The 27951-nt window shown below is 39.9% G+C and overlaps 1 protein-coding gene across 1 annotated transcript in view; it reads left to right on the top strand.

Annotated features, from left to right (window-relative positions):
• Positions 1–6103: 6103 nt before the first annotated feature.
• The window catches only part of LRRC31 (leucine rich repeat containing 31), a 41737-nt gene continuing 19889 nt past the window's right edge, over positions 6104–27951 (top strand). Inside the window, exons 1-5 of the mRNA XM_089675476.1 lie at positions 6104–6378; positions 9003–9245; positions 11395–11523; positions 18996–19163; positions 25948–26115. Of these exons, the coding sequence (XP_089531602.1) occupies positions 6366–6378; positions 9003–9245; positions 11395–11523; positions 18996–19163; positions 25948–26115 (721 nt within the window). The 5' untranslated portion in view covers positions 6104–6365. The remainder of the gene's footprint in view (positions 6379–9002; positions 9246–11394; positions 11524–18995; positions 19164–25947; positions 26116–27951) is intronic.

The following is a 27951-nucleotide window of genomic DNA, read 5'->3' as shown; positions in this document are numbered from 1 at the left end:
CTTGCCTTCACCATGTTTGTAACCACACCAGTAAATGTCTAGAAGGAGCTGAGTATCACAGTCATTTTAAAGCTGCCTAATTGGTGCTTATTATGCTTGATTGCTGCTCGGTGACATCCACAGGTGTTTTCAATACCTGATGGAAAGCACCTGTATGAACCTCTGTTCTTCAGAGTGGTAGTCTTTAAGGGGTTGAATAATTGTGGCAATGAAGAAACCACATAAGAACCATTTACTACTGTATTACATAAACAATTGATGTCATTTTAGTTGCATTTGGGTAGTTACAACGTCCTTGTAGGATTTGATTCTGAATACAATTCCAAATGTACACTATAGTCCCTAAACCCCTTTACAGCATTGGGGGTTGAATAATTTTGGCCACAACTGTATATATGAGATATTATTAATGTAACAATAAACTGCTGTAAAAAAAACCGCTTTGGAACACATTACTTTTTATTTGGTAAAGGGCAATTTTTAGGTGTGTGATTATACAATTAATAGCACAGTAAGTAAAAGGCAGTAGCACAATGCTCCAGGCGGTAGTGATTGTTTTCTTCCACAAAACTGCACACAGTCACTTAGCAATTGGTCACATAGACAACAATAGCAGAAAATTGTTCATGATGGCTCAGTACTTCTATTATGGTTTTTTTTTTTTTTTAGTTGCTTAATCAAAAATCCCATGTACAGCTCTAGCTTGATGCTGGTGAAAACTGCTACAAAGTCAGGGATTACTGTAAATTGTTATTTCACAATATTTTGTCACTGATGCATACATTTTGAATAAGGTATTACTGAAATTTGATCTGGTGCATCTCTGTCTGCATAGCAGATTTTGGTTGGTATTTAGGATTCTCCTGCCAATTCCTTCCAGTTAAACCATTTTGCTGAACTAATCGTTCTAATGGTTTTAATACCTCACAAAGCATGTCATATTAAAGAGTCACAGTGAGGCAAAGTACCAAAATCCAAGTTAATCTTTGAATAGTAAATACAAGACAAGCTAATTATTTAACTTTGCTTTTAATAGGATTGTTTAACCAACTTGGAGCTGTGTAGTGTTGAAGGACCTGTGTCTATGGACATATGCTGAGCAGGTACATTTATATTGTACAGGCAGAATGGATGAAATGGAAAATAACAACCTAAAACAACAAACTACACCCATACAGATGTAGTAAATGTGTATTAATACTTGTGCTCAGGGGCGGACTGACCATTTGGAAACTCAGGCACTGCCTGGGGTCAGTAGGGGGCACCATGAGATGCCTCTGGTACCTTTTTCATAGGCTTTTTTGAGTTTGGGCAAGGACACAGGGCCCCATGATCCCCTATTGCCCAGGGGCCCAATGAGTTGTCAGTCCGCCCTTGCTTGTGTGTTCACCTGCAATTATTGTATGTATTATTAACATGCTTTGATATGCTGTATATTGGTATACATCAGTGTTTCTCAATTCCAGTCCTCATGGACCCCCAACAGGTCATGTTTTCAGGATTTCCATTATTTTGCACAGGTGATTTGATCAGTTTCACTGCCTTAGTAATTACCACAGCTGTTTCATCTGAGGGAAATCCTGAAAACATGACCTGTCGGGGGTCCATGAGGACTGGAGTTGAGAAACACTGGTATACATTAACACACCTATTTTGCTCTTGAAACATTCAGGACCCATTCAGACTTAAAGTGCTACAAAACCCCGGACCCTGCTTTCACTATATCTGGTCTCTCACAGTACACACAACATGGAAAAGCAATTATTTTAGTAAATGCAAACTGCTAAATACCTTTTCTCATCAGAAGTTAGAGCAGTCTTGTGACTTATTTCAGTGTCCAGCAGAGCACTGGTTAAAGCTTGTAGGAGGAGTTTTCATTCACCCCTGATTGTCCTATGAGGCTGCAGGACCCCTGACCCTCTCTCTGGACAGTGCTGATTGACCCTGTGCTGATCACATGCACAAAGAAACAGCAAATCAATACACCAAACCAGGGGCTGACTGACCATTTGGAAACTTGGGCACTGCCGGAGGGCCCTGGGTCAGTAGGGGGCCCCATGAGATGCCCCTGGTACCTTTTTCATAGGCTTTTTTTGAGTTTGGGCAAGGACACAGGGGCCCCATAATCCCCTATTGCCTGGGGGCCCCATGAGTTGTCAGTCTGCCCCTGCACCAAACTGAACATGTGCAGCTTGCAGATGGATTGGGGACTGTGGGAGAAGGGGAGACAAGATCAAACATCCTTTTTACAAAAGGCAGAGGATTAACCTGTTCCCCAGAGAGTATAACAAGCATGCTTTACTGCATATACAGACTGATTTTACTGTTGTGGGTTAAGTAACACTTTAACCACTTGCCCTCCTGAGGATTTACCCCCTCCCTTCCTGACCAGGCCATTTTTTGTGTTACGGCGCTGCATTACTTTAACTGACAATTGCACGGTCATGCAACTTTGCACCCAAATTAAATTTATGTCCTTTTTTCCCACTAATTGAGCTTTCTTTTGGTGGTATCTGATCGCCTGTGCGTTTTTTTATTTTTTGTGCTATAAAACAAAAAAAAAGACTGACAATTTTGAGAAAAAAAACCCAATATATTTGACTTTTATTTATTAAACATGTCCAGTAACAGAATTTTAAAAATCAAATTTCATTATAAATTTTGGCCAAAATGTATTCTGCTACATGTCTTTGCTAAAAAAAAAATACCCAATATGTGTAAATTAATGGGTTTATTTGAAAGTTCTAGTGTTTACAAATGGCGATATAGATACTGGAATTTTTTTTTTGTTTACTAATCATGGTGGCGATCAGCAACTTATAGCGGGACTGCGGTGGGCATTCTGACACTGGAGGGAACTGACTTGGTGTCACTGACATCCTCAGTGACACCAATACAGTGATCAGTGCTAAAAAAAAGCACTGACACTGTACTAATGGCACGGGGCACGAAGCGGTTACCATGATGGGCGATTAAAGGGTTAACTGTGTGCTGGGAGTGTTTTACTGGGGGGTGGTGTATTGGTGCTTTACTGTAAGCACCCTGGTCTGGATGGCTGTGCACAGGCATCCAAAGCAGTGTGCCCGAGCCGACAGGGAGGAGGACTGTTAGTAAACAAAGTAGCCCTCCTCCCTGTTGGAGATCCTTGGAAATCACCAGGCGCCGGCAGGTAATCACTGGCTGGGACCCGATAACTGCCAGCCGTTGCGGCGAACGGCGGTGTGGGTAGGGCGCGCCCCCTACCCGCACCTCCCTACCCACACGTATATATACGTGATTTTGCACACCAATCCCGCCATGTAGCAGTATATCTGCTATAGGGCAGCAGGGATGTGGTTAAAATGTATGTTACCCCAACATTTCATATTCCTGATATGCTAATGAAAAGCAAGTAATCACTGAAATTTAAAGTGTTACCCCAAAATATCATATGCTTGATATGTGCCTGTTGTACTATGTACGTGTGTTAAAAAGTATCCTGTTCTCTTTGTATTGTTTCCTTGCACACCCCGAAGGAACAGTTAAGTTCCTAGTGTCCTCTATTGCATTTCTGCTAGTTTTGGCGTATCCCAAGGCCCACCCTCACCCCATCCATGCTGAAACAGCATTGATTCTTCTAGATACACTTGCACATATATTTTGAAGGAACTCAGCAGGTAGGTTGTTTAACCACTTGCCTACTGGGCACTTATACCCCCTTCCTGTCCAGGCCAATTTTCAGCTTTCAGCGCTGTTGCACTTTGAATGACAATTGTGCGGTCATGCAACACTGTACCCATATTAAATGTTTATCATTTTTTTCACACAAATAGAGCTTTCTTTTGGTGGTATTTAATCACCACTGAGTTTTTTTTTTGCTAAATAAAACAAAACACAGATTGTAAGCTCCAAGGAGCAGGGCCCTCCTTTCCCTCTTGTTTTGAACTGTATTGTTGCTGTATTGTCTCCCTTTTTATTGTAAAGCGCTGAGCAAACTGTTGGCGCTATATAAATCCTGTATTTTATATATATCTATATATATATATATATATATGTGTGTGTGTGTGTGATTTTGCACTTATGCCACACGAGGTTGTGCGTGCGCCTCCGGAGGATCCCTTCTGCTGTGAAATGTCACAGCACAAACCAGTCTACAAGCCTGGGTCAGCAGTTGCTCACCAGCACCTGCAGATCATTGATCAGGGAGGAAGAACAAAGCTATATCTATGTTCACATAGATACAGTGACAGGGGGGAGTCATGAATTTTGGGTTTCTGCAGAGCAGAGAACAAGATCCATCACTTCCCATAGTAAAAGCACCATCTAGTGTACACCAAGCACATAGCTAGGCACACACTTAACCCTTTGATCACCCTAGATGTTAACCCCTTCCCAACTAGTGTCATTAGTACAGTGATTAGTGTATATTTTTAGCATTGTATTAGTGTCACTGGTTCCCACAAAGTGTCATTTAGTGTCAGTTAGTGTAAAAATGTCCGCCGCAATATCACAGTCCCGCTATAAGTTGCTGATCGACGCCATTACTAGTATAAATAAATAAAATTCCAGTATATGTATCATAGTTTGTAGACGCTATAACTTTTGCACAGACTAATCAATATACAATTACTGGAATTTATTTTACCAAACATATGTAGCAGAATACATTTTGGCCTAATTTTATAAAGAAATTAGATTTTTAAATTTTTTTTTATTGGATGTGTTTTATAGCAGAAAATAAAAAATATTGTTTTTTTCAAAATTTTTTATTATTTTTTTGTTTATAGTGCAAAAAGTAAAGGTGATCAAATACCACCAAAAAAGCTCTATTTGTGTAGGAAAAAAGGACATAAATTTAATTTGGGTACAGCGTTGAAAGACTGCAATTGTCATTTAAAGTAATGCAGCGCCGTATTGCAAAAAATGGCTAGGTCAGGAAAAGGGCTAAATCTTTTGGAGGGCAAGTGGTTAAAGTAAAAGTTAGCATCTGCCTATCTAGAAATATTTTCCCTAAGTGGACTATCTGACTAGTTCGTATGGTTAAAGCCAATTTGCTCTGATATCATCATTTGTCAGCCGCACAACAAAAATTTCCAATAAACTAACTGCTTCCTTATACCTTGTCCTGTAGAACAGGTATGTAAACTGGCATTCTAAGTCCTCATGAACACTGGATGTTTTTGCAGCAGGGGCAGACTGACCATTTGGGAACTTGGGCACCCGAGGGCCCAGGGTCAGTAGGGGGCCCCATGAGATGCCCCTGGTACCTTTTCATAGGCTTTTTTGGGTGTGGTTTGTGTGTGGGCGAGGGCACAGGGGCCCCATGATCCCTTGTTGCCCGGGGGCCCCTTGTGTTGTCAGTCCACCCCTTTTGCAGCTGCTGTTTTTGGCTTTTGACATTTTTTTCTACAGCCAGTAAACTCCCCAGCATGTTATCCTATGTGTCCATGCACACATAGACTGTAATCAATGTATTTTGGCTGGAACAAAAACCCCAGGACTAGTGGGTTTCTAGAGGAGTTTTTTAGCTGTAAAAATGCTCTAACGCTGAAAAATGCTGAAAAACGTGGCAAAATGCGTTAAAACTCTGCAAACCGGTATTTTTGGATTTTATTTTACCAAAAAAAACCTGCTAAAAAACACAAACGCGGGAAAGCGCCGCTAAACGCAGCAAAACACTAATTCCTCCTAGATTGTAAGCTCTAACGAGCAGGGTCCTCTGTTTCCTCTTGTACCAAATTGTATTGTAACTGTAATGTCTACCTGCATTTTGTAAAGCGCAGCGAAAACTGTTGGCACAATATAAATCCTGTATAATAATAATAATAATGCAAACACGCTAAAAAACTCAAATGTTTAACGTGACTTTACACAGCTAACGTTACCAGCGTTATCAAAACGTCCCGTGTGCATGAGGACGTAAGCTCACAGGGTAATACTTTTTTTATTTCTCAATACATAACCTGAGCTATTCTGTGACTAAACCTATCAAATCTTTTGCAAGAATTTTTCCTGGCAACCCAGAACTAAAGGAGGTTCCCAATCAAAGTCCACCTGCTGCACATTTCCTGGGTAGTTGTGTATTGTGCAGATACGCTGCTTCCTCTGTCATTGTAGGCATGACTGTTCAGAGCAGAGGAGCTGGTTTGGCTACATTATCTGCCCATTTCACAGCAGTACTGCACTGAGAGCAGGAATGCAACATGTTCTATGCAAGAGCATTCATTTTATGAGTACAAACTCTTATTTTTCACTTACAAACATGAAAACTCTGCAGGAAACAGCAGAAACCCACTTATAACAGTAGCCCAAACAGCTCTGAAAAGAATTCAACTGCCACTCCAACGTCTTGGACTACGGAACTTTCAAAAAGAGTAGAGGGAAACATGGACATGAAAGGTATGTTAACATATGCACTGTCTGTTCAGATTACTGGGGTATTGTGTCTTTAATCTTGATAATACTGAGAATGGATTTAGGGAGTGGCAGTGACATTTAGTTTCTGATTTCAGCTGAGGCTTGTGCAATAGGCTCTAGAGCTTTTAAAAAGGTTCAAAATGGGTCTTGTTACAAAAAAAAAAGGATTATGTCCCTCTGTTTTATCTTCAGGTTTTATTGTATACTTTTGCTCAATAATCGCATAATTTTATTAATAAAAGTGAAGTAGGGGATGGGGATGTAGGTCGCTCAGTGAAAGTGTTACTAAACCCACGACAGTAAAATCAGTCTGTATATGCAGTAAAGCATGCTTGTTATAATCACTGTGGAACCTAAGGGGTTAATACTTTGCATTGTGTAAAAATGCTGTTTGATCCTGACTTCTCAGATCCTCCCCTTCTTATCTCCTGATAAGACATATTGTGTGGAGACACTCTGCACATGCTCAGTTTAGTGTGTATTGCTAGAGAGGTTGTTTTTTTTCTTGGGAGAGTGCATGTGATCAGCACAGGGCCAATCAGCACTGTCCAGACAGAGGTCAGGGGTTCTGCATCCTCCTAGAGCAGAAAGAACTCCTCCTACAAGCTTTAACCAGTGCTCTGCTGGACACTGATAGAAATAATAAGACTTTTCTAACTGCTGATGAATAAAGTTATTTAGCAGTTTATATTTACTAAAATAATTGCATTTCCATGTTGTGTGTACCGTGGGAAACCAGATATAGTATATGCAGGGTCCAGGGTTTAGTAACACTTTAACTATTAAAGTGATACTAAACTTTAAACCTTTTTTTTACCTTAATGCATTGCTTGCATTAAGGTAAACGTTTACAGTTATTCTGTGCTTCTCCTTCCCTGTGTTAAGGGGAAGAGGGGGGGAAATAGGTCCAGTGCTGTGCACAGCTGCTTCTCTTCTTCTCTCTTCCTCTTCACACAGGGACTTGAACAGCAGCAGCAGCCATTGGCTCTTGCTGCTGTCAATCAAATACAGTGAAGAGGAAGTGGGGTCGGGGCTAGGTTCCGCTGTGTGTGTCTATAGAGTGCAGCTCCATGGACACAAAGGTCAGGAGCAAGCATGCATGGCTTGCTATGGGGATACACAAAGAAGAGGAGGAGCCAGGATTGCCGGTGGGGGTCCTGAGAAGAGGAGGATGGGGGCCACTCTGTGCAATACCACTGCACACAGCAGGTGAGTATAACATGATTATTTTAATTTAAAAAAATATCAGACTTTAGCAATACTTTAAAGCTGGGTACATATGGTCCGAATATCAGCAGGTTCAGCAGGAACCGGCTGACATTTGGACCATGTGTACAGATGTCCTTCCGACAGAAGCTGGTCTAAGGACCAGCTTTTGTCAAAAAGACATGCCAGAAAACCAGCATCCAATGGCTGTGAGTGCTGATTAGTGTAATCTGGCAGGGAGTCCCCTGTCAGAACACAAAGGCAGAGATCGCTGCACAAACATCGCTTGTGTTAGTACAGCGATCACTCTGTTTTTTTGACAGGTAAAAGACAGTCTGCTGGATTGAACAAAAAAAAAAACTGAATGTGTGTACCAGGCATAAGGCTACATTTACATGGTTGTTAACAATTAAAGCAAAGTTCCACCAAAAAAAAAAATGTTAAAATTCAGCAGTTACAAAAACTGTAGCTGCTGACTTTTAAAATACAGACACTTACCTGTCCCTCAGTCCAGTGGTGTCTTCACAATCGCTGGTTTCACTGGCCATCTTCCCCCCGGCGCCGGCATCTTCAGTGTGGGCACTCGACTGTGACAGCTTGCAGCTTCACAGCCTGGTGCCCACTGTGCATGTGCGAGAAGCGCTGCCTTTTATGAATGGCCCCATAGTCTTCTGGGACCTGTCACGTGTCCCAGAAGACTGGGGGGGGGGGGGGACAGCTTCCAATTGCCTAGTCGATCACAGAGGAAGTAGGAGTGGGTACCTGTCAAATTCTGGTACCCGCTCCCCAAAGGTGCCAATCCTTAATGGGGAGCGGGGGACAGAGGCTTAAAGCAGAATTTCCCCTTTTGGGTGGAGCTCCGCTTTAAGTGTGTTTGTGGAATGGGAAGCACTTTCTTGCACATGATTTTCAACATTACATACACTATTGGTGCTCACAGTACATGCTATTTGTAATCAAGCAAGATCCCAGTTAGTATTTTGCTTAGATGGCCATAAGAGTCCAGTTATGCTCATTAACTACACTGAGTAACATAGTGTATATGTTATATACACGGCTAGAAAATAAAACAAAATTCAGAGTTTAAAGAGATGTCCCAAAGCTGTCTCTATGTTATCAGTGAGATTCCTGCCTTTAGGACGTCTCTAAATATCATGACCACAACATATTCCATGAGTGCACAAACAAAGCTACTGGCACTTCACCTGCCCCAGAAACTGGAGATTAATGGAGTTTACTTCCTCAATAAATAAGTACAGTACTCTAAATTATGGGGGCTATTTTGTTATCACTGCTTTGAGGCCTCTGCTGTTCTTTATCATTGCTGTATGGATAGGAAAACCATAAGGTAATGCTATTAATAAATGTAAAGTATCCATGCTTTTCTTTACAATAACTAGGGTCAGAGAAGAAGAAGGAGGAAGGAGGACCTAAAAAGTCTCCATTCGATCTGATCTTTAGCCAAATACAAAGGAAAAAGTCAGACAAAGGAAAAAGCAGTATATTCCAAGTGAAGAGTTTATTCAGAGCATTTGATAAGAATGCAGCAAAGACAGATAACGAGAAGAATGAAAAGGGACCTCACCACAAATCAACATCTGAAGATCAAAAGTCAGACAAAGTGGTCGATGGCCCCAAAGAAGGTGAGAATCCGCCAGAAATCTGTATTTAAATGGTACTGCGCAATGGAATGTGTGATGGAATAGAATATAAGGGTGTGGAGCTGTTCCCAAATTTAGGTAATGCTGACACCTCTTCGAAGTAGTGTGAACCTACAATGCACTATGAAATGAATTCCGATCCCTAGATTGTGAAATTCATATCATTCTACAGGACACCTTCCCCCTTTCTCTAAAATGGTCAGATTGAGGTGTGAGTGGAATGAAAAGAAGGTAACCCGAGGGAGTCCTACAGGGCACTCTAACGTGATGAGTGGACCAGGTGTGTGAGTGGAAACCAAAAAAATAACAAACTAAACCAAAATCCCCCAACTAAGTGGAAGAGCACTTTTGTCCTCCTAAGGATGGCGCACCCAGATGCAATATTAGGTGCACCCTCCCCAAGCGGGATACCATATATAAATGCACACTGTGAAATAAGTAAAAAGTAAATGTGTGTGTGGTGCTATAAAACACCTAGTTATTGTCTAGTTATGCACAGTTTATGGAGGTGTTCAGTGCCAGCCAGGGGCGGACTGACAACTCATGGGGCCCCTGGGCAATAGGGGATCATGGGGCCCCTGTGTCCTTGCCCAAACTCAAAAAAGCCTATGCCAAAGTTACCGGGGGCATCTCATGGGGCCCCCTACTGACCCCGGGCCAAAGCTGCAAATGGCCCAGTTCTACCCCCCCTTCCCCCCCCCCCCCCCCCCATTTTTTCTTTTCCTTGTTAGGGAGATTGACCCTCTCTATCTGTCCTGTTTTAACGTTATAGTGGACAGTGAAAGTAAAAGAAAATCACAAATTTTGGGCTGATGCACCAGTAATAGAGGGGATAACTTCCAACAGAGACACTCTCTCTGGTGACCCTCTTGACACCCTAGGATACCTTCACTTTGGAGGGATTTCCTCTCACTTCCTGTTTTGACTATGGAACAGGAGGTGAAGTTACATCTCCCTAATAGGTCACAGAAAAAAACCTTGAAATGAAGAAAAAAAGTTTTTGTGTTTTGGTTCTATTTTTAGTGAATGTTGCTCACACTTTTTTTTTTTTTTTTTTTTAAATTTTAGATAGAGAAGGGAATGATTATGACCCTTATCAGTTTTTTGTTGCTGTCAGAGAGATCTCTCTTCACTTGTTTTAAAAAAATAGAACAGGAAGTAAGAGAAGTTCTCTCCAAAGTGATGGGATATCCCCTCTTAGACAGTAGTGACCAGAATAGGTGTCTCATTGGACGATTTCTCATCACATCCTGTTCCTGTGACAGCCCAAACATGTTGGATTTCCCATACCGTTCTGTACTGAAGACAATGGTTACCAGGATCAACTGTGAGGATGGCTCTTTCCAAAATGGCTACAGGTAGTAACAGCAACTCAGCTGAAGTTCTAACCCTTCTCTACTCTGTTCAAAATGAAAAGAAGTTTTGATTTACATTGTATGAGTTTGATTATATGATGGTTGACATGAAATGGTTATCGCTGTGCTAACGCTATTACTTTGGAGTGATGCGTGGGTTATCACAACATATGTTAAATGTGTTAGTACAATGCAGTGCCATTCATTCTAATTAGCACCTCCATGTACCTTGCTGATAAATACACTAATGTGCAGTGTGGTGTGCTACCTGAAATACTGCAGGAATGATTTCTGGTCCATTGTGCTGTGATGGACTTCCCTAACACAATGCACATTAACACACAACACAATGGGGTTGATTTACTGAAGAAAAATAATCTGTGAAATACAAGTGTACTGTTTCTCTAGATCCGAGGGGAATCTGAAATGAAGGGAGGCTGTGCTGATTTCTATCATCCAATCATGTGCAAGCAAAAATGCTTTTTTTTTTTTTTTTTTTTTATTATTTCCTTTCATTTGATTTGGGTATTCTTTGCAAAGTGAAGCTTTACCTTATTTACTAAGCCAACTTACTGGAGCAACTGCACTTTGTAGCGCACAGTATATTTGACTTTAGTAAATCAACCCCAATGTGTGTTAATAAGCATCCCTTTAACACAATACAGCAGACCAGGCTGGTGTGAATGGTCCCTAATGGAATACTTGGCCATTTCATTTTATATCACAAATATATTTACATAATTACAAACTTTTTTTTTTTTTCTTTTATTTCACAGAAGAAGATTCAGACACCACTGGATGGTGGAAAGTGACACATTTTATGGAAAAGTTTGGGAAGAAAGCAGATATTCACTATATAAACCTTAATAACTGTGATTTGACAGCTGTTGACATAAAAGAGCTTGGTAAGCAGAAAACTGTGCAATTCTAAAGTTATACAAGCACAAGAGTATATGCTTTCATGAAAGTAAGGCAACCCAAAGATTATTTATTTATTTTTTTTAAATTTAGCCAGAGGGTTGAATATTCGATGTAGATTTGGGAATTCCTCCCACTGCGCTATTCGACCGTGGGGAGACTTCCCCCACAATGATCTGTGCTGCTGGCAATAGCTGGTGACACTGATCAATCAGGAAAAACTCATCAGGGTGGTCGTACGGTAGATTGCCTGTATAACCAGGGTGCCTATACTTGGATTCAGGGGCGGACTGACAACTCATGGGGCCCCCGGGCAGTAGGGGATCATGGGGCCCCTGTGTCCTTGCCCAAACTCAAAAAGCCTATGAAAAAGGTACCAGGGGCATCTCATGGGGCCCCCTACTGACCCTGGGCCCTTGGGCAGTGCCCGAGTTTCCAAATGGTCAATCCGCCACTGCTTGGATTGCAACTCCCCCGTTCAGCAGGGACCATCCAAAGTTCAAACAATGTATGAACAGCTTTAAAGGGTCTTGCCGCTGAAGTCCACAAAAATGTATTCTTTAACCACTTCCTGACCACCATATAGCAGATATATACAGGGCAGCACAGGTGCGCAAAATCACGTGTGTATGTGTGTGTATATGTATGTGATTTTGCATTTCCGGGTAGGGGGCTCCCATTCTACCCACGCTGCCATTCGTGGCTGACCGGGTCCCGGCCGGTGATTACTCGCCAGCACCTGGTGATTGATGAGCATCTCTGGGGAGGAGAACTGTATGTAAACAATACAGTAATCCAACCTGTCAGCTCATGCACACTGCTTTTTGGAAGGCTTTGCACAGCACAACACGAAAGCACATAATAAAACAGCACACCGTTAAGCCTTTGATTGCCCCACATGTTAATCTCTCATGTTAACCTCTTCCTGTCCAGTGCCATTAGTAGTGTCAGTGCTCTTCTTCTTTTTTTTTTTTTTTTTTTTTTTTTTTATAACGCAAAGAAAAAATGCACAGGTGATCAAATACCACTGAAAGAGAGCTAAATTTGTGGGGAAAAAAAAGGGACGCATTTAAAACCAGATCTAATGTCTATGGGTCTTCTAGCTAATACTAAGGCCTGGTTCACACCAATACATTGTGTTTTTTTTTTTGTCCGCTTTGCAGTGAGTTTTTGCACGCACGTTTTTGCCGTATTTTTACCACATTTTACTTTTTTTTTTTTTTTTTACTGCTTTAGCTCCGCCCCATAGCAGAAATACTGCTACAGCGTGGCAGCTCTGTGCAAAAACACGTGTGTATATATATACTTGATTTTGCATTTTCTGATAGGGGGCGAGGTATTTGAGACTGTCAATCACCAGGTCCCGGCCGGTGATTACTCACCAGCGCCTGGTGATTGTTGGGAATGCAACAGCATGTACTATAATGTACTATATACAGTATTCTGTGGTAATAGCACTTGACCAGTAGATGTGTGTGTGTGTGTGTGTGTGTGTATATATATATATATATTCTATATATATATGTGTGTGGTGTGTGTGTGTGTGTGTGTGTGTGTGTGTGTGTGTGTGTGTGTGTGTGTGTATAGATATGTGTGTGGTAGATATATATATGTGTGTGTGTGTGTGTGTGTGTGTATATATACCGCCATTTGTAAACTCTATAACTTTCACATAAACCAATTAATTTACACATATTGGGATTTTTTTTTTGTAGCAAAGACATGAAGCGGAATACATATTTGGCCTAAATTTATGACTAAATGTTGATTTTTTTTTTTTTTTTTTTCTTTTTTTTTCTGGACATGTTTAATGGCAAAAAGTCAAAAACATATTTTTTTTTCTCAATTTTCGGTCCTTAATTTTTTTTATTACAGCACAAAACATAAAAAATGCGCAGGTGATCAGTAAAGCTCAATTCGTGGGAAAAACAGGACATGCATTTGATTTGCAGCGTTGCATGACTGCGCAATTGTCAATTTAAAGTAACACAGCGCCATAATGCAAAAAATGGCCTGGTCAGGAAGGGGGGTAAATCCACAGGAGGGCAAGTGGTTAAAGTGGAACTTTTTATCCTGTGGGAAGTGGAAATTTTTATCCTGCTCTGGGCAGTGGGGGCATATTACAATTTATGACCTGCTGCAATAGCTTTCTGTGTCACTGCTGTGGAGACTTTGGGGTTAATTTACTAAAGACAAATAAACTGTGCACTTCACAAGTGCAATGGAAATCTGCATGGGAATTTGCCCTAAAGGTTAGCAAATGTTGGGAAGCGCTGCCGACTTCCATCATCCAATCATATGCAAACAAAACTGCAGTTTTTCTTCCTTGCATGTGATTGGATATTCTTTGCAATGTAAAGTTTCACCTAACTTACTAAGCTCTGGAGCAAACTCCCTTGCAGAGTGCACAATCTGTTTGCCTTTAGTAAATCAACTCCTAGTGAGGGAACTTTAAATTTTACTGTTGTCACCAGTATAGAACCAGCATAAATTCCTGCTGGGTTTCTGTCAGAAGAAGGGAGAGAAGTCCGTACAAAGCAAACAAGAACCCCCCCCCCCCCCCCAGATATAATCCTTCCACATTTTGACCAAAGCTAGTAAAACAAGTTTCTGAAGTTCCACTTTAAGTAGAACTGACCTAACCAAAGTCATTGGTGTGATTGGTAAAGTAATATTAAACCCTCCAGTTTTTTTTTTTAGTTTAACACATTGAGCACAAAAAAATAAACATTCACCAGTAAACTATTTGATAATAGTCTTACTTATATTGTAAAGCGCTGAGCAAACTGTTGGCGCTATATAAATCCTGTATAATAATACTCCAGCACTTGCAGTTTAATTGCTCTCTTAGTGTTGCTTTCCCTGAATTTCCTGCCTTCATAGGAAAGAGTTGATGCAATTCCCAGTCAGTCTGTTAGTCTGGAGAAGGAAGGGGGAGGACCAGGGGAGTGTTTGCCATCTTAGCCTATGGGGCTGCGTGTTTCTATTGATGCGCACAGCGATGGAAGACACAACTCTTGTCCCTGCATCATACCTAGGCTAAGGAAGATCGATTGGACACACACCATGCCATGTCTCTCTCCCCTGCCTTACACACCCTCGCACATGCAGCTCAGATGGACATAGATCGGGGTGCTGGTGCCAGGGGTGGACTGGGCTCTCTGGGCACTGCCCAAAAGCCCGGGGTCAGAAGCCACCCTGAAACATTAAACCTGGGGCTGTGAGCATGGTGCCAGGGTAAACCGGAAAATAGGAAAGGATTAAAGGATAAAGATGCTGCATACGAAGTAAATCAGCTGCTAAAAGTGCAAAAAGGCATGTTTAAAGCACCCGCAAATACAAAATATATATGTACATGTCTCCTATGACATCTTTAATGATAAAATGTTTCCAGGGATGATACCAAGGAGCTGCCTGAGAATATCTGACTGTAAAACTGGACAGTTATATCACAAAGGATTGGCAATAACCGTTCAATATGTGCAATGCATACAAACAGAATAGGCAGGAAACCGTTTCTGAAGCATCCGAGTAAATTATAATATATGGCGGTGTACTGTGGAAGGATATTATGCATTCTTTTAAATCATGCATAAAAAGGTCAATGAATAGTTCTTCTAAACAAAAAGCTAAGATTTCCCCAATGCTGTATTCGTTCCTTTCCTTTTTTTCCAAATTATTTAAACAACTTCTCCTGTTTATTATCTCTTGAGGTCCAGAAGAAAATGAGCTACTATCATTTGCATATCAAAGAATTTCTCTAAAGATCCAACAACACTGCTTGCTTTTCTTTAGATGTCAATTTTCCAGAAATATCTGAACTACATTGCTAGATTATCACTGCATACTTGAAGTGGTTGCCAATCTCTGACAAGAAAAATGAACAAAGCCTATAATTTCTGACAGGTTGTGCTAACTCCAAGGGTTCGAGGGGGTTGGGGGAGGAAACTACAGGATACAGTTTGACAGCATCAGCTTTGCATGTTCCCCTTTGAGTTTTTGTAGATGGAGTGTGTCTATTCCTTTCACTCAGGTCCCAGATTACACTCAGGTCTCCTCTCTAAACTGTGTCATCAAATACCCACCTCCTGAGTTTGGAAGCTTAGAAAAATGGTTTGAAATGTGTGCTTTAGAAGGCTGTGGAGAAGATATTGCAACAGGTACAACTTTTATAGGAGGATTTTTCATCTGTCACCTGAGGCTTGTCACTTCACTGAGTATTTATAAGAGTTTACAACCACTTTAACCACTTTGCCTCTCACACCAGTTCACCCCCTATGGACCAGAACAACTTTTACATTTATGCTATAGGCTTGTTTATTTGGTGATAAATTCTTCATTACTTATGAAAAACAATACATCTACTGTTTAAGGACAAACAAAACTTTCTTTTCAGGAATATTGTCTTGATACAGTTTGGTTTTTTTTTGCAAACCTTAAACAATTTTTTGAGCAGTGTTAGTTTATAAAATGAATAGTGTTACTACACCTTTTTATTATTTAAAATAACACTAAAATTATGATTCTGGTACAAATTAATGCAAAGTTTATTACAAATAAAGTAAAGTGCGTTTTTGTTTTTTGTTTTTTTCCAAATTTGCACTTTAACCGCCTCCCACCCACCATAAGGTAATGACAGAAGGGCGGTGGTTCTGTCATTCTGGGAGGACGTCATGTGACGTCCTCCCACTCTAACTGTGCATGTGCGCCCTTGCTGAGACGCGGTGGATCACAGATTACTGGAAAGAGATCTGTCATGTGATCACCTTTTTATTATTTAAAATAACACTAAAATTATGATTCTGGTACAAATTAATGCAAAGTTAATTACAAATAAAGTAAAGTGCGTTTTTGTTTTTTGTTTTTTTGTTTTTTTCCAAATTTGCACTTTAACCGCCTCCCACCCACCATAAGGTAATGATGACAGAAGGGCGGTGGTTCTGTCATTCTGGGAGGACGTCATGTGACGTCCTCCCACTCTAACTGTGCATGTGCGCCCTTGCTGAGACGCGGTGGATCACAGATTACTGGAAAGAGATCTGTCATGTGATCAGCTGTAACCAATCACAGATGATCACATGTAAATAGGAAATTCTGGTTATCGGCACTCCTCTTCTCCCGCTGTCAGCTCAGCATTTCTCGGAGGGGACATCTACACTGATGATCAGTGCCCTGATGATCAGTGTAGCCACATCAGTGTTACCTGCCAGTGCCCATCAATGCCACATACCAGTGCACATCAATGCCACATATCAGTGCCTACCAGTGGACATCAATGCCACATATCCGTGCCCAAAATTACTTCTTTACAAAATTTTATAACAAACTGAGGAACTTTTTTTTCAAAAATTTAACTTTTTTTTTTTTTTTTTTTTACTTTGTTTAGCAAAAAATAAAAACCACAGTGGTGATTAAATACCACCAAAAGAAAGCTCTATCTGTCTCAAAAAAATGATAAAAATGTCATATGGGTACAGTGTTGCATGACTGCGCAGTTTGTTATTCAAAGTGCGAGAGAGCTGTAATCTGAAATTTGGCCTGGGCAGGAAGGGGGTAAAAGTGCCCAGTAGGCAAGTGGTTAAACATGAAATGTGTAAATAAATGTTAAAGGTGTAAAAATATTAACAAAACCACAAAAAAAGTTTAAGCATTATTAGTTAAAATAGAAACTAACAAAATAAGCGGGAAAATAATAATTGAATGGAAAAGGAGAATGCGTTAATTAGTGCTGATTAGAGTAAACAATGGGTTATTAAGGGCTTAAACAGAGGAATATTTAATTAAAAAAAGCAAAACAAAACGTTTTCTTACTTGCCAGATTGCTTTAAAGTGTAACTAAACCCAGGACCCTGCATTCATGCTATCTGGTCTCCCACAGTGCACACAACATGGAAATGCAATTATTTTAGTAAATTATAAACTGCTAAATACCTTTTCTCATCAGCAGTATTAGCAATCTTGTGACTTCTATCTGTGTTCAGCCCAGCACTGGCTAAAGCTTGTAGGAGGAGTCCTTTTTCTGCTCCAGGAGGATGGAAATCCCCTGACCTTTGCTGATTGGCCCTGTGCTGATCACATGCACTCTCCCAAGAAAGAAAAAAAAAAAACCTCTCTAGCAGTATACACCAAACTGAGCATGTGCATGCCTATGGTTCAGTCTGGAGATAAGTAATAGTCACTTGATAAAGGGAAGGAATGGAGAAGAAAGGATCAAACCGCCTTTTTACACAATGCAAAGTATTAACCCCTTAGGTTCCTCAGTGAGTATAACAAGCATACTTTACTGCATACACAGACTGATTTTACTGTTGTGGGTTTAGTAACTCTTTAACTGACTTAATCTGCAGATCAAAGTTCATCCCTTTTGATTTGTAGATGAATAAACAGAAAGATGCAAAATGAAACCATGAATGTTTCTGTATTCACAGGTGAACAATGTTGATAAACATTGCCAGACTGCTTTTTTTTTTTTTTTTTTTTTTTTTTTTTTTTTTTTTTCTTGACAGCTCCAGCTGTTGGAACTTTCTTACACTTTCTGTGTACTCGGCAGTGTTGCTTTGGTTTAATCAGAGCTGAATTGCTGAGTACTGGGACAAGGGAGGTCCTGGCAGCAGAGCAGAAGGACTGGATGTGTTATACAATGTGTGTACAATGATGACATTTATTTGGATGAGTGTAGCATGCCTAGTGTGTGCAACTGGTAAAAGGATAAGTTCACTTTTTAGAAATAAATAGTAAATGCACATATTTTTTCAGGTGAAAAATTTGCATTTATTATTATTTTTTTTTTTTTTAGTCTCAGCCTGCAAAGCATTGCAACTGCAATCAGCAGATCTTGGGTGCCATGCAAGACTTCTGCAGACTTGTCAGTGTATCTGTCCACTTGTACCTTGTACGGGCAAGCAGATGCACACAAACCGGAAGAGACCATGAACTACCAGAGTGCCCAACAGCGCCATGATTGTTAATTGAGAACTACAAGCCAACAGCTGCAAAGGCTGTCGATACTTGTCGTTTCCCATTTGCAGAACTCTGAATAATTGAAGCAGCCATGCGGGCAAAGCCCTGCATGGACGCGTGTGTTTTTTTTTTTTTTTTTTTTTTTTAATAGAAGATCCCCCACTTGCTGTCACTAGAGACAGTGGAGTGGGTAGCGGCTGCAGCAGTAGGAACATGTTACATGTTCTACCCTAAGAACGAGTGAAACCTGTAACATGTTCCCAAAGGTGAACTTATCCTTTAGTGGAAAGTACTGGGAATGAAGCAAGAATTTCTAATCCGCTGATGATAATATTCAGTCTTCTGTACTAGATATCTTTCTAGTTCTGTATGAACACAATCATAAACTTTGGCTTTAATTTAACTTACCGTATGGATTACTTCGGAGAGATCATTGTTGTTTGATTATTCAAAGTAATCTAAGCCATACGTCACTAATATGTTTGGTGTTCTTCTCCAGGTTCACTGATGCCATTTCTCCTTGACATTGAAGAAATTGATCTTTCTTGGAATGATTTGATTGGTGGGTCTTTAAAATTGATGACTCCACACTTTAATCATGTAAGCAGACTAAGGATTCTTAACTTAAGCAACTGTGGTCTCACCAGAGACGATACAGCTGTTTTAGGTAAGTTGTGTTTTAAGCGACGATTTGCATTTTAGTATTTATTACCCAAAGTTGTATATAATAAGGATATTGCAATGTCAAAAAATATAAACCAGACTATATGTATGATGAAAAAATACTTTCTGCAGCATGGACTGCATAACCACTCCTGAGCTCCTTGAGAGATGATTTCTACTTATGGAAATTTTGTAGTGATAGCAACTGTTGCTTGATTATAGTTTCCTATAACCATGTCTTTGATTGTGTTCCCTGTATGTCATTCTGGAATAATGAAGAGAAAAGACAATCTATTTTCCAAGTGGGTAGAAAAGTATTATCTCCTCCACTGGATATGTGGCTATAGCAGTTTGCTTTTGGGTATAATACCGCTTCAATTGGTCTAGGCAAAAATTAAAGTATGCATTTCTTCTTCTTCTTCTCCTCCTTCTCCTTCTCCTCCTTCTCCTTCTCCTCCTTCCTCTTCCTCCTTCCTCTTCCTCCTTCCTCTTCCTCCTTCCTCTTCCTCCTTCTTCTTCTTCCTCCTTTTTTTTTTTTTTTTTTTTTTTTTTTTTTTTTTAGGAAAAAAATATATAAAAATTATTCTCCTTTGGAAGGTGACTGGCAAAACTGGCATTGGTTGTGGTAAACTATGAACGAGACAAGGATCTACAAGTCCTAGAAAGGTTCTAACCTGACTATGGCCATCTTTTGTTTCAATTTTGTCCTTCTTAGAAGATCCCTGCCTAATGCTGTAGTTCAAATTAGCAGTTTTCTTTCAAATCTATTTTATTTATTTTGATTGTCTGTATACATGGCCTTACCAAGAGAATCTAAAACTGCCAAGGGCTTCTTTAGATAGGAATCCAAGTCAAAATAAGCAATAAGAGCATCATCTAGACATTCTTGAGGCTTAAAAATGTGGTCCATCATTCTTTAGAATGAGGCGGGGGCCTTTTGGTCACATCTCGTGGTAGATGCGTCTGTACAGTGAGTCCACAGAAGACAGGAACTATAGTTAAGGGCCTGGTAGCCCACCTTTATTAAAGGAAAAACAAAAACAACAGTCAAACACGTGGATTGCCCACACAGGCGTTCTTTTCCAGCAAATACAAAATAATGGAAAATGCTTAGCAACTTGAGTCTTAACCACACTCCGCTTTAATTGCAGCGCCTTGTGGCTCGGGCCCACTCCTGGCCTCAAAATATGGTTCTCCAGTCCCCTGTGTGTGCTCGCTCCATTGGAGACTTCTGGACTTCCTTCACCCTCCCCGGACCCGTTAGCCACCCCAGGTTTCTCGTCCTCCCAGTCCTTATCTTGGTTTCCTAGGCCTGCGTAGCTGTCTCGACCTTCCCAGTCTTTTGGGCAAAAAGTCCCCCTCATAAGGATTGCAGTCTCTGATAGAAACCGTTCTCAAAACTGCAACAACTCCAACTGCCCTGAACTATGCTCAGATCTACCTTCTTCTCCCTTCTCCCTTTTTCCTTGATCCTACACATTTGTGCACTCACATGGGCTGCAAGAGTCCAGCAAAGCTTGGATACTGGATTGAAGATTCTGCCCCACCCAAGACACTTTGGATCCTTCAAGCCACCTGGCCCTGATCGAGAACTACCAAATCTAGAGAAATATAGAACACTGCTCCATTTACAATTAACCTGCCAGAGCTCAAACTGCAGCTTTGAGAATCCAGTGTTTATATGTCAATTTAAATTGGCAGGGTCTCACACTGCCACAGTCAAAAACTAGGACCATGTACTAGTACATCCCATCTAGTGTCACAGAAGCCAGTGCTAGATTACAAAAAAGGCCGAGTAGGCATCAGCTTATGGGCCCCATGTCGTTTAAGGGCTGCGCAACAGCGGATCAAAATAATATTTATTTAATCTTGAAAATTACAATAAAGCTTTCTTAAATTGTTTACAGAAGATAGAAAAAATGAATCAACTCAAAGAAACAAATTTACATTAAAGACTCTATAGAGAGAATACTGTATTAATGTAATATACCCAATAACAACTTACAGTACATAAACCATAGACATCAGGTTCACATTACAGTTTCTCTTTCAGCTGTAAGTTTATAAAAAAAAAAAAAAAAAAAATGTTGGCGCAACCTGCGTATGTGTAATGTACAGTAGTGATGGTCATCACCATCTAGCGGCCGATGTGTACACTACTTCAATGTTATCCCCCTAAAGTGCACACGAGAATCCTCTAGAAACCTGCAAGGGGGTGACCCCCAAGGTTTCAACTGCCTAGGGGCCTCCACAGAGTTTAATCTGGGATAAGCTGTCTTTGCCTTGTCTGTTAAGAGAACCTGCCAATGCCCTTAAGTAAGATTATCAACTCATCGACTGTAGGGTAGTCATGAAGTCTGGATTTTGCATATATTTTTCTGAAGTCATTGTGGAACCTCGGGCTGCTATATGGCTTAGAGATGAGCTCCAGGAGACCACTAGCTAATAGATTCCTCTTTGACACCCCTTCTTCTCAAATGGCTTTTCTCTGAGCTTCAGGTATTTGTTAAGGTGCTACTTTGACATGTGGTTCAGTCACAATGTCATTGCAAATAATTGGTAATTTTGAAAACACTTCTCGATTTGAAAGAATTCTTACCTCTTGCATCTGTATAGCAGACAGGGTGTCTGATACCCTTAATTCAGGTATACCTTTCAGTAGTGATACTTGAGGTATTGACTTGGCCTTCACATTCTCCATATCCCAATCTAATTGAGCATCTGTGGGATGTGCTGGAAAATCAAATCTGATCCGTGGAGGCCCCACGTCAGAACATACAGGACTTAAAGTAACTTCTACTGAATGCTTGGTGCCAGATACCACAGCATACCTTCAGAGGTCTAGTAGCATCCATGCCTCAACAAGTCAGAGGTGTTTTGACAGCAAATGGGTTTGGTTTTGGTGGCAAAATTGGGACCTACTTAGCATTAATTGGGTGGTCATAAAGTTATGGCTGATTGCTGTATTTGGTATATTCTCTCTAAGCTCATCTCTCTGGTTTCATAGGGGACCTGCTGTTTTGCCAGAAATTAACTCTCTAAAGTAGGCATCAAACTAAGTATTAGCATAACCTTAAGAATTCTATTGAGCCATTCTATCAACCCAATGATTTAAGGGGTGGTACACTGAGGTGTGTGAAGAGTAGTTTTCAATATCCAACACAGCTCTTTGGTTACATTTTGACATGAAACGGATTCCTCTTAATTTTTAGGAATACCGGTATGGGAAAATGAGGAACAGCAGTTTCAGTATAACCTTCAGTTGTGTTTATAAGAAGGATTGCTTCTAAATGCCTAGTGACATAGTCAAGAAATACCAATATGTGCTGGCTCCCCCTGGTGGATTTAGGCAGTGGCCCAACCAGATCTTTAGCAACACTCTCAAAAGAGGGACTTCAATTATAAGCAAAGGTGCCAGTTGAAAATGTAATTGGGGTTGCGTGGAAAGATTTGCAATATTCCTTGAAGTTGTTAACCCATAAATATATATCCCCACTGATGTGACTAGCCTCAGGTGATACACAGGGATTAAACAAATCCTTCTAGCTAAGTTTTTTTTTTTTTTTTTTTTTATCTTCAGCCCTCTCTTTTCTACAGCCGTTCAAAGTCCAGAATTTGTACAGCTCATCTGAGCTTTCAGAAAGCAGAGGGCGAAGATGCACTTTGCAGAGCTCAGTGAGAAGAGCTCTGAGAGATGATTGGAGGGAAGGGACACACCCCTCTTCACACAGCACAAAGGAACAGAGCTGAGGCTGTCAATCACAGGCTATCTACTAGAGCTCCCTCCTCTGTCACCTTTTTTAGCTTTTGGTGTCAGGAAAACTTGTCAGAAGTGACTCGTACAGATAGCAAAAGAACAGAGCAGACAGAAATGACACTTAATGCTCTAGATAGAGACAAGCACACAGTATAGAGTGATATGCTTTGTTCATGTTTCATGCCAGAGGTTCACAACCACTTTAATTGGTTTGTAAATATCTGGCCAGAAAAAAACAATGATCAATACATTTTATTTTGCCCTTAAATGAACATCCAACACATGAGAATGTACCTGATCCAACATAATCCTTGTGTGAGACTAAGGAACCACCATCTGCTCCACTTCTTGCTCCCATTCCCATCCCATCTGGTGAAGATGCTAGGCTAACTTCTGGCTCTTGGGGCACCACATTTATCATCTTTTTATGATCCGTCAGTGGTGTGGCCCCAAAATGTTCACTGGCTGTGGTATATCTGTTATTTATGGCTGTTTCTTCTAAATCCCAACCATAACCACTAGTGGGATGTTGCCAGTTACCTCTGACGTAGGATTGCCAACATTCTTCTCATGTTCATGCTAAATTCTGACATTCATTTCAGATTTCAGTCAAAACTGGAGGAAAATCGCAGCCTATAATAAAACTAGTTTTACACCAGTTCCTTTCCTTTGAAAGAATTGGTAAAATTTTCTTATAGTTAATTGGAACAAATTCATAATCATTTTCAACTGTAATGACAAGGAAAATGGAAAGAGAAGAAAATCAAATTTTAAAAGTGAAACACTGGTATAACAATCAAACTACATTTTTCAGGGATTTCATATGAAATTTGTTGAGTCTATAAGAATATTAATGAATACCTGATGAATGTTTTTTTGTGTTTTTTTTTTTTTGTTTTTTTTTAAATTTATGTAAGACCTACTGATGTATGGTCCGCTTTATACTAGGCAGCAGGTTCCTAACCACACCCATGCTTTACAGTTCCATTAGGTGACCCCTTTGAGTCTTTAGTCTGTATACCATGTACAGGAGTTAGACAAAAAAAAGAAAGAAAAATGGAAACACTACATGATTTGCAGGTATGACCGTGACATGTTTCGGGTTTAAAAACGGAAGTGATGTAATATTATTTTGCTTCTGCTGTGTGATGTGACACCTAGCCAACAGATGGGAAGCCTCCCTTTCATCATTCACTGCATGCACTGCTAGTTTTACAGAGAGCTTCAAAGATGGCAAATTGTTGGTGTCCGCCTAGCTGGCGCCTCTGTGACTGAGGTTGTCAATTTATTTGTCGTGTCGTGGGATACTGTATCAAAGGTTATGTCGGCTACAGTGCCGGGACAAGACCAGTCAGTGGCCAGGGCAAAGATGCCAAAATGCATCCTGTTCTCTATGTATTGCTTCCATTTATGTGAAATCCCTGGTGTTCCTGCTAGCCCCCCTGATCTCCTATTAAAAACTAACCACACTAGGCATGAAAGCACAGTGGTCAGGTTGCTAGCTGTGCTGGGAACTCAGCCTGCTCTCCCCAATGATCAGACTTGTCCTGACACACCTCCACCCCAACCCCCCCTGCACAGCCATTCACTTGGAAGACCAATGTGCTGCTGTTTCTTCTCCCCCACCTCTTTATGCTGCAGAGAACAGAGGGTATGTGATTACTTATAAAAAAAATTATAAATACATTTTCTTCCCTCCTTTTTTTATATCTATGCACAAATGTTTTACAGTTAATTTCTATTTTAAACTGTATGGGTTGTTTTACAAGGTGAGAGTTTACATGTATTTTTAATTTGGTTAGTTCCGGACTCATAAGGTGTTTCTTAATGGGTTCCCTAAACCAAAAAATGTTTGTACCTTTTTTTAGTGTTCTGTTAGAAGTCAGTCTTTTCACGCAGCAGCAGTCTTCCACATCAGAGAGGACCTATTCCTGACACTACTCCTGAATTTACGGGTATTTAAAACAGGATCTAATGTTTATGGGCGCTTCTACATAATACTAAGGCCTGGTTCACAGCAATACATTGTGCTTTTTGTCTGCTTTTACCGGAGTTTAGGGGCAGCTAAATGTTCCTCTCCTGAATGTGATTCTTCTGCGTTCAGGAGAGGAACAATGCATGTAAATGTGCCTATACACTGTCCGCATTTAGCGCTTGGGGGTTTATTCATGTCAATTGACATTTATTCATTTGATTGGCCACAGTATTTTCAAAGTTCTAATCGTGGCTAAATGTGGGTAAACGCAGGACCGCATTTACATGTTTTTGCCATGTTTAGCATTTTTCTGCTGCCAGGAGAACTAAATGTCTAGGGGAGGTCATGTGTACGAGGCCTAAAACTCTCTAGTTTCATCAAGATTGTATTTAAGAAAAAAAAAAAAAAGTAGTAACTTGATGATGATGCATGGTTTTTAATGACCGTACTTTGTTGTATGGTAACCGTTCTCCAAAAGTACATACATGACAATTCAACCTGCAGATAGATACTTAGATACTTTATTGCCTTACTCTCCATGTACATATATTTATTTTCAAGGTGTGCGAGAGTCATAATATTCATTGCTGGAGAAACTTCTCTCCAACCAACTCCCTGAAAATAAATATAGGACTGGATTATACTGAAATGTGCTTTCCTAGGCCATTTACATTGGCTGAATATGGATATCCAGGAGGACAGCCAGTGTCAAGCACAAATCATTTGACATTGTGTAATGATTATTATACAGTATTTATATAGCGCCAAAAGGTTGCTCAGTGCTGTACATTATAGTGGGGATTTATGATTAGTGTAATGAAAGTTTACTTTTATATAAAGATGAACATACCAAAATGTTCAATCTCCGGTCTGACCCAGACTGATTCACATGTACACAGAAAATTGTACATTTGGGCTATTCGGCAAATTTGTCCAATCTGTTTTTTTCTCTTTTAACCATTTACCGTATATTTATGTATTTTATTACAGGTACTTATATAGCACTGTCCATTTCAATGTATGATAATGTAACATATATTTTCTTATTTTATTTAGGTGAAGCACTCCAGTACATACCTAAATTGCAAATTCTTGATTTGTCATGGAACAATAACTTAGGCGGGACCCTGTCCAGACTATCACAGAATTTAGTAGATAATGGAGAATTAAAGAGTTTGAGTTTAACAGAGTGTAGCCTTACAGCAGAAGATATTCAATCATTAGGTAAGAAAAGTAATTTCTATGTTGACATGGACAGTAGAGTGCAGTGGCGGACTGACCATTTGGAAACTTGGGCACTGCCTGAGGGCCCGCGGTCAGTAGGGGGCCCCATGAGATGCCCCTGGTACTTTTTTCATAGGCTTTCTTGACTTTGGGCAATGACACAGGGGCCCCATGATCCCCTATTGCCCGGGGGCCCCATGAGTTGTCAGTCTGCCCCTGGTAGAGTGTGCGACTGGTTTCATTATGAATCAAGATACAGATGAAATTTGCATGTTTTTGAGATTCAGATATATTCGAATCTCCAAATCACGATAGTAACACATTTTAACTAATTAGAAATCGTAACAAAAACGATTAATTAATTTGTTTCATAGTTTTGGATGACATGATGCAATAGTTTGAGCTTTTTGCTAATGTTTAAAGCATCCAAAATAAAATAACAAAACGAATGATCCTAATTGATTCAGATACATTTGTTTTTTATTCTAGCTAGTGTAGCATGAATATTCTAATAAGATTCTTTATGTATTGGGGTTGAACTTGAGACCATTTGTTTAATTTGTATGTGCATGGCACAACAAACAAATTCAGTTAGGAATGAAGAAATTAATTCAACTTAATATAACGAATATGTACCAATTTAAGTACATTAAAATGAATATAGCCAATCTTCCAAAATAACAAAAGAATAACAGAACGTCCGAAAATACGAATCGATTCAGAACAACGAATATATACTCTCCTGAAGTAAGGAATCATTCTAAAAATGTATTGTTCTAACAGAACGATTATGACAAAACAAGGTATGAAACTGAAATGAAACTAATTTTTCCATTGTGCCCATCTTTAATGTACAGTGAATTACTGTTGCTGAAACCGTAAAAGGTAACCTATAATGCTTCTGTTTCGTTATTATGGCCAGGAATGTTTATTTTTTTGTCAGGAAAATATGAAATATTGAATATTAACGAAATCACACATTTTTCCGTGGTGCACATCTGTATTGTACAGTATATCACTGTTGCAGAAACCGTGAAAGGTAACCTATAATGGTTTTGTTACTTTATTATGGTCAGGAATGTTTTTTATTTTTAATGTATTTGTCAGGAAAATATGAAATCTTGAATATTATTATTTCTTATTTTCTCTGAAGCCAGCCGATGGAGCTCTAGTGTCCATTTTGCATGGTTTCAAAAGAAGGTTTAGTGGTCTGTTTTTAAAAAAAAAAAAAAAAAAGTTTACAAAGCTCTGTAGCGCAAGCTAATGTTTAAACAGAGACCTGGAACGCATCCCTTGTCATTTTTAAGTTTAATCAAAACAAAACCTGCCACAAGGGAGACTGCTTCTACTGGAATAATAAGGAAAAATAGTAATACTCTGTCCTGCATTAAAGAGAGGTTCATATATTTAAAAAAAAAAAAAGAAGAAAAAAAATAAATAAATATATATATATATATATATATATATATATATATATATCTCCCTTTAAGGTAGTGTACATCTTTATACACTGTAGTCATAAACGCACAGACATGTCCCAGAGGAGATAATGAAAACTGTCATCAGTAATGAAAAACCACTGCTGCCATAGTAAATCACATAAGTGACTCCAGGAATACTGACAAGAGCCATGCGCTGTGGAGTTTATAATCATATAAAAACACCTTTTATGGAGGTGTGCCTTTTAATAGAAGAACGGAACATAACAGGGTAAAATACAGTAAATGCACAAGCCTGTGGCTTTAAAGACGCCAGGTATCCTGAAGGATGGCCTGTCCGCTCAGAGCGGACGGGCCGTCCTTCAGGATACCTGGCGTCTTTAAAGCCACAGGCTTG

The sequence above is a fragment of the Staurois parvus genome, unplaced genomic scaffold (assembly GCF_062004578.1).
Source record: "Staurois parvus isolate SC_StPar_1 unplaced genomic scaffold, SC_StPar_1.0 ptg000155l, whole genome shotgun sequence".
NCBI lineage: Eukaryota > Metazoa > Chordata > Amphibia > Anura > Ranidae > Staurois > Staurois parvus.
This window is presented reverse-complemented; position numbering and strand designations above follow the sequence as displayed.